The sequence below is a fragment of the Lagopus muta genome, chromosome 1 (genome assembly GCF_023343835.1).
Source record: "Lagopus muta isolate bLagMut1 chromosome 1, bLagMut1 primary, whole genome shotgun sequence".
In the NCBI taxonomy this organism is placed as follows: Eukaryota; Metazoa; Chordata; class Aves; order Galliformes; family Phasianidae; genus Lagopus; species Lagopus muta.
The window spans coordinates 53,879,111-53,892,100 of NC_064433.1; the positions used below are offsets into that span (position 1 = coordinate 53,879,111).

Genomic DNA, 12,990 nt, shown 5'->3' on the forward strand with positions numbered 1-12,990 from the left:
CAGAGTTTTTCTCTGCAGAACACTGTGTTCGTGCAGTCAGAGTATGACATAGTCTGTAGCTCTGTAGAGTATTTAGGCCACCGCTAGCAGGATGTAAAAGGACACTCAAAGACATTGTGATACAATTCCTGATTTTATTGTGAAACAGGGAGAGATTTAAGACAGATTAAGAACCTCTGGATTACTGTAATGAAAAGAGCACCGGTCCCAAGGGAGTACACAAACTGCAGTACTGAGTGAAAAGGTCATTATACATGTAACTGTATTTTACACCTAGTAGGTGCCTCTGTTCCAAAAGAGACCTTTCCCTTCAACTCAAACAGGAGAGCAGTACAGTAGTTCTGTACTACTGTGCTATCTCACCAGCAGTGAGAGTTACACGCTTCTAACTTTGCTGAAAAATAAAATTGAATTGTAACAAATCCCTGACACGAGGTACGTTGAGCACCTGTGGGAAAACATCCATGTAAACAGCAATACGTGATACAGTACACTTTAAATAACAGACAAGACAAATCCTATGCCGTTCTGACACCATACGGAGCAGCTTTATGCTGAAGCTGATAAATACAATCATAATGCACGCTTTCTTGATTTCAGACGCTCAGTTAAGCCACATAATTTGGGAAGAGAACTGTAAACATCATGCCTGCCTCACAACAGGATGGCAGTGTGTGAGCTCAGTGCGAGCTGTTACAGCAGGATTAGCATCTACGCCAACTAATTGCACTCAATGCATGATGACTGCCAGCGGCTGTGAGGAAAGGATAAAGCACCAGAACAGGAACCTGCGAGCAGCACCGAGGACGGAGATACTGCTTGTCTCTATTTTTCAAGTATGTGAAGCACCTTCTCTCATAAGATCATCAAAACGTGAACGTTTTGACCAGCTTATTGCTTTTACTTCATATCTTCCTCACGTGATAGAAGAGGGAAAGTAGATGATGATCAGGCACAAGCACAGAATCTCCTTTCTTTCTCAGTCGCCAATATTGGCCAAAATTGTGTATTGTTTGAACAAGTTCCTCAGAAGAAAACTGTAGTTCCAACAGCTGTCAACTTAATTAATGGAACACCTGCCCTTGTCTTCAACTTAGTAATCTTTTTTACACATAAGATGTTTAAGAAAAACACCCCCTAAGGTCTTAAGGAGAAAGTAATATAAAAAAAACTGCTAAAGCACCATCTTGTTTCACCCTGTGCTAACTGTACCTGACACAAATAACATAACTGCAGATGGGTTTTTACAGGGAATACAGTCTTTCAATTCCCTGCCATATGAACTGTTCACTTGCTAAGCTTCAGAAGAAGAGACTAATCACAGAGAAGTGACTGACAAATGCCACAGATTTGAGAACCACTTTTCTTTTTTAAGGAATTCCAGTTCCTTTACACTGGAATTTAAGGGAGAAAGAAATGGAATGATAAGAACACCTTATTCTAAGACTAGAATACTTTAGGCCCTGTCCTGAGTGACGTGAATTTTCCTGACCAGTGCTGTCTCTGCTCCCTTAAACTCGACTATGGTCCAGTCACCAAATAGACAGAGCTCTCTATTCCTGCCCTGAAGTGCAAAGGAAGTCTTAAAAAGCACCACTTGTTTAACTGTGCATGATTAAAAGCACCACTTCATGTAAGATAAGGGTGCACTTCCATTTCCCCCTCTAGATATAAAAAGACTATGAGATATCCAAATATTGATGCATCAATAAAAAGTATACTGCTGCTTTTACTCCTACTTTACAATTCATGGAATAAAATTAACGCCCCAAAGGAATCTTCACAAATGAGAAAGCAGTTTGTCAAAAACTGCAAGAAATGGCATACATTAAATATGAAACTCATATACAAAAAAAAGGGATTTTTTTTTTTTTTTTAAGGTTTGGACAGTTCCTTAAAATTACCTAGTTCATTGATTTGAGCCTACCACACACTTACTTAGGACTATAATAAAATATCTAAGGGAGATAAAATATTATTAAAATGCTTCAGTTGGAGAACCGAGGTACCAATCTTGATCACTGCATTAAAACTGCAGCATGTATGCATAGCTGAGAAGAAAGAATTCTTATGCAGTGCTTTCCTCTCGTTCCTGTGTCATACCAGCACTGAACTCTGGAATCTGGTCTGCAAAGGACTGCGTCATCCACTGTCCATTAGGAACTTCACCGAAAGATGACCCCTCACAGTACTGTGGATTGCTTGGTGCTGAGAAACAAACAAAAATTAAGTACAGTTGAAAATGCAGCTGAGACCATCAACTAAGACAAAACCACACAAAACCATCTAAAAAAAAGATATTTGCAGTTTGCATCTTCCCTTGTACTTTTCAATACCTACTCAGACTGCAGTTCAAACTTATTCTTTTTCAATGCCTGCCTTTGGAGACCCAGATCATTCCCCCCGTTGGGTTTTCATCAGAACTTCTTTGAAGTTAAGGATGCCACAAATGCAAGTTAAGAGTCTCAACATTTAAATGAATACTTGACTTTGCAGTGTTTTCTGAGTAAAATTCTTCTTCTCAAAGGGACATTCCCTTTGACAAAATAGAGTAAGTATAACACAAATTAAATTTCGCATTCTAATTGAGATTAGGACTAAAAACTTCAAGATACTGAAGAAGTTTACTTCTGCCATTATTGTTATTATTTTAAATTAATTGGTAGTATTTTGGGAAACAGAATTCCTAATGTCATAGTTACAAGTTGCCCAAGGAGGCTGTGGTTGTGGATGCCCCATCCCTGGAGGCATTCAAGGCCAGGCTGGATGTGGCTCTGGGCAGCCTGGTCTGGTGGTTGGTGATCCTGCACATAGCAGGGGGGTTGAAACTCAATGATCATTGTGGTCCTTTTCAACCCAGGCCGTTCTATGATTCTATAGTTACAGCAAGGTTACTAGACTCATTCTTCTAGTCTTCAAACTGTTCTAACAGTTATTCTGTTAGCTACTCTAACACAACTGAATTACTCGGGTTACAGTGTTCAAATACTCCTCCTTCATTTGCCTCACCAATAATAGAACAGTTTCATTTACCATTCTATGACTTTGCTTTCCTTACGAATGAAACTCATGAAGTGTCAAAAAGCAAGACACATTCATACAAAAGTGACTGCAACTGAAGAAGTTTACTGTGCAAGCCACTAGTTATGTCTATTTGTCACATCCTATGAATCAGAGTTTGGGAAAACAGTTTGAAGTTGCAGACGATTGATTTTAAATAAGAGTAAATGTTTTTGTTTTTTTTCTTCCCCACCCCTTCCTCCTACAGAGACGACACATTCCCTCAGTTATGTAAGAGTTTAACTGCTGCTATGCTTTAAATATGTTGTATGAATTGTGGAAGTTGCTTAAAGGGTAGAAAATTGGAATGGTTATAAGAAGTTATACAGAATGGCTTAGAGAATGAATGCCCCGAGCACCACCCTTTACCAGTTCCATTTGAAGAGAAATTGCACTGTTCGCTTTCATATGGTGCACGATCGCAGTAAGCTCCTCCATATGCTGCTTCATAACCTGGATCATACTTTTCTTCCTTGACAGCCATCTTTTTAGCATCCTCTGCAGAGAGAATAGACCTCAAGTATTAAGAACAGAAAGTGTTCAAAGAACATTTTTACTAGAGAATATGTGAAAAAAAACCCATACATTTTATAAGATAATTCCAATAACCACTATACCTTGTGCAAGTTGTAAGTCAAACGTGTACTGCACTTCCTGCACCTCTGTGTTTGGTGCAATGCCTTTCAGCTGATCCCGTAAGTCTTTTAGCTTTATGTAATAATGAACTTTATCTTGTGCACGAGGAAACTGAGCACATCTTGCACTGGATGATGGCATAACGTAGCACAGCTTAAGAACAAGAAAAAATAGCATTACTGATCCCTAATATTTAGTGCATCAAGAGTAACTGACAGTTAAGCTCATGTTATTGTTCTACTTTTTTGCACAAACATCCACTGATACCAAAGGTGTTTCTAGGAGAGAATAAAAGGAGTTTATTTTTCCTGTCCAGCTAGCTGTCTTGCCCTAAAGAGAGGGGCTGTATCAGCTGATGAAACAAAGACAATTCACACCACTCTTTTACACACTGTAGGAGGTGATCAAATGTGTGCTACAATAATTACAAGCATAAGCCAGACAGGGAAGCACACTGCAGAACTCTGTGAACAAGTGGAGCTCACAGCCAGAAAGGCCACAGACTACGTGATAGTATGCAAAAACCCAAATCCAGCACAAAAAGCATAATGAGTTAATAATTAGCCTTACTTCTTGGCCACGTGTGCCTATGTCATACAACTTAACTGAAGTCAACCTTGGTGTTTCCATTTCCGCTGGCAGCCCTAGCTAAAGGCTTGAGGTTAGTTGAGAAAAAATCCCAACCAATACATTCATTACATAACAGTATTGATGAACAAGTACTTGTAAGGAGGCTTATTTATCATTCTTACATTTCCTTCAGAAGTACTGAAAAGCTACTTAAGAAGGAAGCATTTTATCACCAACAGTTCTTCAGGTTCTGATGGCAACACTCCACCAATAGAGAGGGACAGTTTAAACCACTTGAAACTTGAATCACTAATAATTTGGGATGGATAGAAAAACACCCCAAAAGTTTGAATTGAAAAGGTAATGAAGCTCTGGAATGAGCTGCCTTGGCAGGTAATGCTGCTGCCTTTGCTATTAAGAACAATTTAAACAAACCTATCTGTGATGATACAAAGCTGATCTTTTGGATACTTTCCAGCACCAGATGCCAGTGATAAACGAGTACCTTCCAACTGTAGATGCCTGTGATTACTGCACTCTTCATCAAACTGTTGTACTTTAAGCATCCAATTTAATTCCAGGCTGCAAACCAGCTTAAGATGACTGAGGCTGACTGAAGCGCTAGGGCATGCTCAGAACAGAAATGCTGCAGAATGTAAGCTCAATCACGGACTTCATATTTTTTTTTCCTCAGCTGTGGCTCCCAGCATCAAAATTCAGTAATATTAGCAGACAGGTAATTGCACAGAGATAATCAGATGGAAGCAGATGACAGTTGCAAAGGCACACGTGTTTTATTAATTCTTTTTAAACACTCCACATAAAATGAACTAATCTACTAATCATAATACACTATTTCCAAAATAATATCTGCCAGTCTGATTAAGCTGTATAACAGACGTGCCTGAAAATTGCCCCATCTTTCTCTAATTAAGTAAAAGTCCTTCACATTCCTTGTATTTTGACTTCACTGTAAGAGGGTGTAAGCCCTAAGATTTCATTAGTTTTGAAATGACCAAAAAAGAGTGCCCTCAGTACTTACAGTTTCTGTCTCTGGTACTTTGTGTGGCTGCAATCCAAATTCCAAGTTCTTAACCCGGATTCCGAAGACTTCCCTACTAAAAATTTCATAGATACCTGAAATGAGAGGACAGGATGAGTGGACAAAAAAGGCTGCTAACAGAACAAATTCATTCAAAATTAAGATTCTCACATTTTCCATTGAAAGCTGCTATACGAGGTTTGTACTTCTGTAATTTCTGCATCAGAATTCGCCCTCCTTCTCGAAACTCTTTACTAGAAGAAAAAAAAAAAAGAAAATACTAAAAATTATAATAACAACCATTAATTCATTAACAAGTATGGTATTGTCCTATGTTATCCTGCCTGGAGAGGTCTTTGCTTCCAGGTGTTGTCCTTTCCACCATATTTGTAAATCCAATCCCATATTTATGTGGTAAGGTGTGGTCATCCATATGGTTCAGCTGTTCATTACTTAGACCAGACATGAAAAGACACTTCCCTGCAAAAGAGGAAGACAGGTATTTGCTTTTAAAAACACACGATGGCAATAAAAACCACCACCACCAATAAACCTTTGGCTACCGAGGCACAGTAATGGAATACTGAAGGAAGAGTCTATGTTAATAGAGCAGGAGCTAATTTGGGGGAAACGATGTGACAAATACAGTAAGTTATCATAGAATCATATCACAGCACCATAGAATGGCCTGGGTTGAAAAGGACCACAATGATCATTGAGTTTCAACCCCCCTGCTATGTGCAGGGTCGCCAACCAGCAGACCAGGCTGCCCAGAGCCACATCCAGCCTGGCCTTGAATGCCTCCAGGGATGGGGCATCCACAGCCTCCTTGGGCAACCTGTTCCAGTGCGTCACCACCCTGTGTGTGAAAAACCTCCTCCTAATATCTAACCTAAGCCTCCCCTGTCTCAGATTAAAACCATTCCCCCTTGTCCTATCGCTATTTGCCCTCAAGAACAGCTGTTCCCTCTTCTGTTCATAAGCTTTCTTCAAGTACTGGAAGGCCACAATGAGGTCTCCCCAGAGCCTTCTCTACTCCAAGCTAAACAAGCCCAGTTCCCTCAACCTTTTCTTATAGGAGAAATTAGTTTTCCTCTTACATATTTGTCACTGCTTTTATTGCACTTGGCCTCTCTGATAGTATCCACTAGCATCTTAAAATAATATTTAACATATAAAAGTATAGTTTGGATAGAGTGTCAGTCTCTAAGTGCAGATTAACCACATAGTTCCAAATGGTCCAACACACTTCCAAATGCTTGGATTTGTCACAGCACGTATAACTAGTCTGCTTCTTGACAAATGAGACTATTAGATTAGCTCATTTGCAGAACACTGGGAAATAATACCTGATTTACTGGTCTGCTGGGTACCAGAAGTTTTTTGGCTGGAATATCACAGGGCTGCAAATCAGCCTGCGTGGAGTTCCCTATTACCACAGCTGGAATGACTCTCGCTATGCAAAACAGCATAGCTCAACAGAGCTTACATACAACCTTTCTTTATGAGAACATGCTGCAGAAAATGTTACTTAAATAGAAAAATAGGCTAAAAAAAAACTCTGGAGAATCAGCTGTGCTACATATGCCTGCTGGGAAATGGTAGCGGCCGCTGTTTTTTCATCACTTAGGAAGCTCACTTAGCAGAAATGAATACATGTACAAGGAAGAGGACTTGCTGAAATGTCTCCTCAGGAAAACACAAATAGTTTTGTTGCGAATTGATGCCTGCTGACTTCCCCTTGATAACTCAAGGACTAATTGTTTGATTTTTATTCCTAACGTTGCACATTAAGAAGTTATGTAGTGATACAATCCAATAAACTGCATTTACTTGACAATTCAAAGCCTTTCATTTTATTCCTTTTTATGTGCACTATTTGTTAGAAAAAGTTATGGGATTTTAATCACTCTCAGAGTGCTAAAAGCAAAATCACTCCTCCTAAAAAACCCAACAGCTTAATTAAAGTACCATAAGTTCTAACAGTTCTGCAAATGCCATAAATAAAGAGAAAACATACAAAAATGGTTTCCAGGTCCAGGGTAATGATGCCCTTTGTAAGCTGCCATCAAGCCAGGATTTATGCCAATCTGCAAAGCAAGATACAGCCCATTTTAATGATTGGAACATGGCTCACTGGTCAGGAATGCAAGTTACAGGAAGGAAGCCTATTCCACTCTCCGAAGTTACTGTCGATAAACAAAAGCACATCACTGATATCTTCCAGCATTGTTCAAAAACCTGGCAATTTTACAGTAGGGTTTCATTGATGTGCACTGTCAAAAGAGCAGCCTCCTAGCGTGCTTCACAGCCACTGCTGTAGCACTTCTGGTGAACTGTCAAGTAATGTTCTTTCATGACTATGCATTAAACGTAAGACTTCTCAGCAATCCGAGTTATGTTACTATGATTCTTAACAGAAAATGCAAAGCAGCTGTACACACAGGATGCAGTTTAGAAACTTCATGGCAAGATCTTGCAAGGTGTAAGTAACAAAGATAAATAACAAAGGAATGTAAATCACAACCACTGTGGCTGGATTGTAAAACACAGCACAGACCATTTCTACCTCATTCTGTAACTGCGAGTTACTCACTATTACGATGTCCAGATCGAAGGTTAAAATATCAGGTAAAGTCTTTGTCAGAAGCTCAGCTTCAGACACACCATTAAAACGGTCCACTTTTCTTTTCACTTTAAAAGTATCTGTGATCTTTTCTTGTTTCCCTTTCGACTTGGTCGCTTTTTCTTTCTTAGCAGCAGGCTTCTTAGGTTGCTTTGGCTCAGTTGCTTTGGCTTTTCTCTTCCTTCCACCTTTTTTAACTTCTGAAAAATAGCAAATACATTTTTTGAACATTTCTAAGGCTGCAGCATGAACATTCAAACAGAATGAACTGCACTTATGACTAGAAAAAGATATCAAACAGAAACATGCCTACAAAATTCATGAAATTAAACAATTATCAGATGGATTTTAGTATTCCTGGCTCAGCTTGGGTGTTTCTGTACCACTCACAGGCAACTATGCTGATTTAGGATACGAACCAACAATAACCTCATGGCTAGGCTATGTTGTTTGCATCCTGCACGCAATGATCTTTTAGAGACAGTTTCACTTGTTTTGGAGAATATGCCAGAACATGCAAGTTTAGGTTCCGAGGAATGCTGAATTCTAGTCTACTATCTACCCCTCAGCCTCTGAATAGGTGAATGCATCGTTATAAATCATATAAAGTACTGAGGAAACTGACTTGCATACCAAAAGCAACAGGTCTCAGGGTAAGGTTTGAACTTATCACAACCACACAGGAACTGAACACTGCATCAACTGCTCACAGTTTCTTATGGAGGAGAACTTGAGGGTCCAGGGTTTACTTCTCAGCTGTTTCATTCTTTGGTAATAAATATTATTAAACAAATGCAATTAATCAATACTTTCTCAAAGACTAGCAAGAAAATGAAACCCAGCAGCTCCAAAGAAAGTGTTTACTGAGACAAATACATATCCATATGTTTATTCCAACCAATTTCTAAGATTTTAGCTCTCTTAGCCCAATCAAACTACCTTTAGGAGGTTCCTGAGCAAGGTTTGGCTCCGGAATGCCCTCTAGAGTTGGCTGCTCAGTCATGGCTTCCATGGTAGGCGGCGCAGTCATCATCTGGTGGAACGGAAATGTGTAAAAAGCTTGAGCTTGCTGGAGATAAGCGTAATATCTTAAAAAGAGAGAAAACAAGAAGCATAAATCATCAACTATTTAGTAATGTAGTGATGTACCAAAGAGGCTGTAAACATCTATCTTTATCAAGACTGCCAAGCAGCCACTCACATTCTCCAGCTACTCTATTAACCAGGCAGTAAATTATTCAACTCCGTTAAGAAGTCCAACTGCATGGCAGCCACGAGGTGCTGCTACACCCAACACCAACAGCCCAGCTCTCCCACAACTGCTATAAAGTAGAAGAACCACAGCAATTTTAAGGACAGCACACAGCTTCCCTTAACAGTGGGGAAAACTGTCTGCAGCCCACATTAGCCACATCAACCGTCTATCCACCAACAGCTCACAACACAACTGAGTTGAAACATTCTCTTAATGCTACTTTGTGGGCACTTTGTTCATACATTCTACTGCTATGCAAATACATTGAAAAGATTTCACAAACAGTAAATTTTCAATATTTTTATCACAACTCTTCATAAATATATCAGTTTTTAGGTATATAGAAATGAGGCCACCCTTGAAAAGGAACTGTTCTTTATCATGCAAGGGATGTTTAAGAACCACTCTGTCAATCAGATTTATGCCAGAAGAGCCCATGGACATGAGGACAGGATGCTAATTTTGAAGCAAACAACTGTTCTGAATCAGGGAGAACAAATCTGTATTCATAGAATCATAAAGACTGGAAAAGACCACCAGGATCACCCAGCCCAACCACCATCCCATGCCCACTGACCACGTCCCTCAGTGCCACATCCACACAGTTCTGTAACACCTCCAGGGACGGTGACTCCAACGCCTCCCTGAGCAGCCTGTGCCACTGCAGCACTACTCCTTCCAAGAAGAAATTACAGAATCACAGAATTGTAGGGGTTGGAAGGGACCTCCAGAGATCATCGAGTCCAACCCCAAATTGCTCCTAACATCCAACCTGAGATTCTCAACCCACCAAATTTCTTGGCTTAGCTGCTGGAACTGTTCCATTTCATATAAAACATTCACACAGTTCCTGAAACAAACAAAACTGATGTTTGGATTTACATTAGGGAGCACAGCTGAGACATGAAGAATATGGGTGATTGTGTAATAAGTATGGAACAGAATCAGTTACAGAAACATGAGGGGATCTAATTGGAGAAAGGTCTCTAAGAAGATGCCTTCTTTCAAGACATGTTCTTATCATACATACTTATAAAATCCCCTTCCTTTAAAGGCTGTAAAATTCCCTACAAACCAGAGGATGGCTTGCAGGGTATCCCAGCCAAGTTCCCCAAATTCTAACCAGTAAGATGAAGGAGGGCCTCCCCCTTCACCTCTGACACTCATAGGAGTTTGTAGATCACTTTTTTTCGGCATGACTTCAGATCCCTAACGCCTTGCTAACGCTGAATGGAGCATTACGTAAATATTTCCAATTCAAAGTGGTGACTTAACTCGCTGCTTCACGTCAAGATACAAATGAAAAAAAAAAAACAAAAAAAAACAAAGGCGAAAAACCACGTCCTCCACAACAAAACCAGACGTTAAATCACACACAATTCCCACCTTCTACACACGGATTCCCGCACCAACACGAATCGTTCTACACGCACAAAGATTCCCGACACGCACTTCAATGCGCCGACCCCTCTCAGCGGTCCCCCAGGCCCTCCGCGGCCCTCTCACAACCCCGCGGCCTCCAGCGACACCGCCCCGCCCGGAAGCGCGCCCACGTCAGCGCCGTCCATGCGAGCCCCCCGCTCGGCGCTCCTTCAGGACGAGGGAATGGGGGACCGCAACGGGGCAGCCCCAGTTCCGGCCCCGGTCCCCCAGCAGAGGGAAAAGAACGATAACGGCGCAGCCCCGCGGCGAAGCTCCAGCACGGCGCTTCCCCCCGCTACCTGCCCAGCTCCTCGGCCTCCATGGCCGAGCGCGATGCCCCGCCGGCGGCCATCGGGCTATTGTCAAAGCTCCCCCCCACCTCCGATCCCCACCGACCTGCCGGGCAGCCGCGCGGCACGTGACCAGCACCGGCCAATGGCAGCGTGCGGTTGGGTAGTCGGGGGAGGGGTCGGCTGAGCAGCAACCGGAAGTTGCGCGTGGGCTGCCCGGAAGAGTGACGCATTTCCGGCGCGCCACTTGATGGGAAACGGTAGGCCGCCATGCCCGCGGGTGTGCCCTGGTCCACTTACCTGAAGACGCTGGCTGCCAGCATGCTGGCCATGTTCGCAGGAGCCGAGGTGGTGCACCGGTACTACCGGCCTGACCTCGTAAGTGCTGCCGTAAACTAAATAATTTATAAAAGGTAACGGAACCTCTCTTTCTGTCACCAAGATGAAAAAAACCTTGACAGAAATTTCAGCTGGTGCCTTGAAGGTACGCTGCGCGTCGTATCGAGTGGCCAAGGGCAGCTTTGTGCCTTTAAACAAACTGTGCCTCTTTCTCCTCCTCTAATTCAAAGCGTGCTTCGAAATTTGAAGTCAGATTTCAAAAAGGCAGTAGGTAGATGTTAAAGATGTTTTGTTTGTAAAAATTAGTATGGTCTGGGAGATGCAATGACAGCTGGACTCGATGATCTCTGGAGGTCCCTTCCAACCCCTACAATTCTGTGATTCTGTGATAATGCTGTCTCTTGCAGTGTTGTTGTGATGGCAGTTTTTCTTCTTCCACAACAGTGACATCTTTCTCTGTTTTTAACAGAGTATACCTGAAATACCTCCTAAGCCTGGAGAGCTGAGAACAGAGCTGCTGGGTCTGAAAGCAAGGTCAAAACAAGCTGAAACATCGCAGCATTGACTGCAGTTTGCTTTTTGTGTTTTGAGAACTACTTAGGTTGCTCCTAAAGTAATGCTTATTTATTTCCATGGAAACAATAACCGATATAAAAAGCACTATAAGAGTATGTGAGCAAATTCCAAGCTACAAAAATGTCTCTCCACGTAGTTGCCACCATTAGTCAATTTGTGTGCATGAACGGATGGAGGCACTCTTCATTTCATGGTGTAACAGTTGCGCGTGGCCATTGGGAATGCAGCTTGTCGTTCATGTTGCCATTGCTACTGCTGAAACACAGCACCCACTGCCTCACTGTGCTGACATCCACTGGTTGGTCTCCATAACAAGCGTTAATGAATGTCACTGAGTGCATTTTTTTTTCCACCTGGAGGAATTCAGTGATGCACCTTTGCTTCATTCATAATTCCACATCAGATGCCATTACCAGATTGTCCCTCTGCTGTCCTCTGTTACACGGCAACGAAATGTAACAAGAACACTGACGAGAAGGTTCAACCTCTACTGCTATACCACCAACATCCCCCTCTGACATCATGGACCAACATAATAGCACAGGAGGCATTACTTTTGGAGCAGCTCGTATAGGACAGCTAGAACATTTGGTCAGTTCTCTCAACTGCAGAAGTCCATACGTGAAATAATGAAGCTTTTCTTCTTTCTTGAAAGCAGAACTATATGAAGTATATGCTAAAAACAAACAAATACTGTAAAAAGTGTAATATGTTGTATACCAAAGTATGTATGATTAATTTTGATTTGCAGTGTAAATATTCTTCGGAATAAAAAAATGTGAACTTGTGCTTGGCCAATTCTACAGGAGTTTGAAGCTTTTAAGCTGATGTCTTGATTTCAGCTGGGATAATCTTCCTGCTAGCTACTATGGTGCTGTGTTTTGGACTTAAGATGAGAATAATGCTGGTAACAGTTGCTGAGTAGTGTTTATTGCACCAGGTCCAGGACATTTTGGCTTTTCCTGCTGCACTGCCAGCAAGAGGCTGGGAGTGCATGAGAGGACATGGCCAGAACAGCTGCCCCAACTGGCCAAAGTGTTAGTGTTCAGTTTCTCAGGAAGGTGTTACACATGCTCGGTCTTGCTCTGATGGAAGTGGCTGAATAGTTCACTGCAAATGAAGCCCTTATTTTGCTTTCATACACAACTTTAGCTAGTAAATGCTTTTACATCAA

General features: G+C 41.6%; 2 protein-coding genes across 4 annotated transcripts; one reads left to right on the forward strand and one right to left on the reverse strand.

Annotated features, from left to right (window-relative positions):
* Positions 1-127: 127 nt before the first annotated feature.
* TDG (thymine DNA glycosylase) lies at positions 128-11,102 on the reverse strand. 3 transcript variants are annotated; one of them, XM_048964868.1, is made up of 10 exons: positions 10,911-11,013; positions 8,874-9,022; positions 7,905-8,134; positions 7,329-7,398; positions 5,653-5,788; positions 5,480-5,562; positions 5,309-5,403; positions 3,678-3,849; positions 3,430-3,558; positions 128-2,208 (listed from the first exon to the last, which is right to left on the reverse strand). In XM_048964868.1, exons 1-10 carry the CDS (start codon positions 10,961-10,963, stop codon positions 2,069-2,071), a joined length of 1,257 nt encoding a protein of 418 aa, XP_048820825.1. In that variant the 5' UTR covers positions 10,964-11,013; the 3' UTR covers positions 128-2,068. The 3 variants fall into 3 exon arrangements, with proteins under 3 accessions (XP_048820825.1, XP_048820835.1, XP_048820844.1); XM_048964878.1 differs by having other exon boundaries at positions 132-2,208; positions 11,008-11,102; XM_048964887.1 differs by lacking the exon at positions 10,911-11,013 and adding an exon at positions 10,576-10,890 and having other exon boundaries at positions 132-2,208.
* A 32-nt stretch (positions 11,103-11,134) lies between these two features.
* C1H12orf73 (chromosome 1 C12orf73 homolog) lies at positions 11,135-12,990 on the forward strand. The gene is made up of 2 exons (XM_048964909.1): positions 11,135-11,279; positions 11,710-12,990. Exons 1-2 carry the CDS (start codon positions 11,172-11,174, stop codon positions 11,803-11,805), a joined length of 204 nt encoding a protein of 67 aa, XP_048820866.1. The 5' UTR covers positions 11,135-11,171; the 3' UTR covers positions 11,806-12,990.

Bases quoted from the DNA above. Each gene is read 5' to 3' on its own strand.
- TDG (XM_048964868.1), bottom strand. From the start codon at position 10,963: ATGGCCGCCGGCGGGGCATCGCGCTCGGCCATGGAGGCCGAGGAGCTG. The intron at 7,399-7,904 runs GTGAGTAACTCG...CTTGCTTTGCAG, and splicing joins TCGATCTGGACATCGTAATA to ATTGGCATAAATCCTGGCTT. The intron at 5,789-7,328 runs GTATGTTTTCTC...CCTCTTTTGCAG, and splicing joins TGGACCTGGAAACCATTTTT to GGAAGTGTCTTTTCATGTCT.
- C1H12orf73 (XM_048964909.1), top strand. From the start codon at position 11,172: ATGCCCGCGGGTGTGCCCTGGTCCACTTACCTGAAGACGCTGGCTGCC. The intron at 11,280-11,709 runs GTAAGTGCTGCC...TGTTTTTAACAG, and splicing joins GGTACTACCGGCCTGACCTC to AGTATACCTGAAATACCTCC.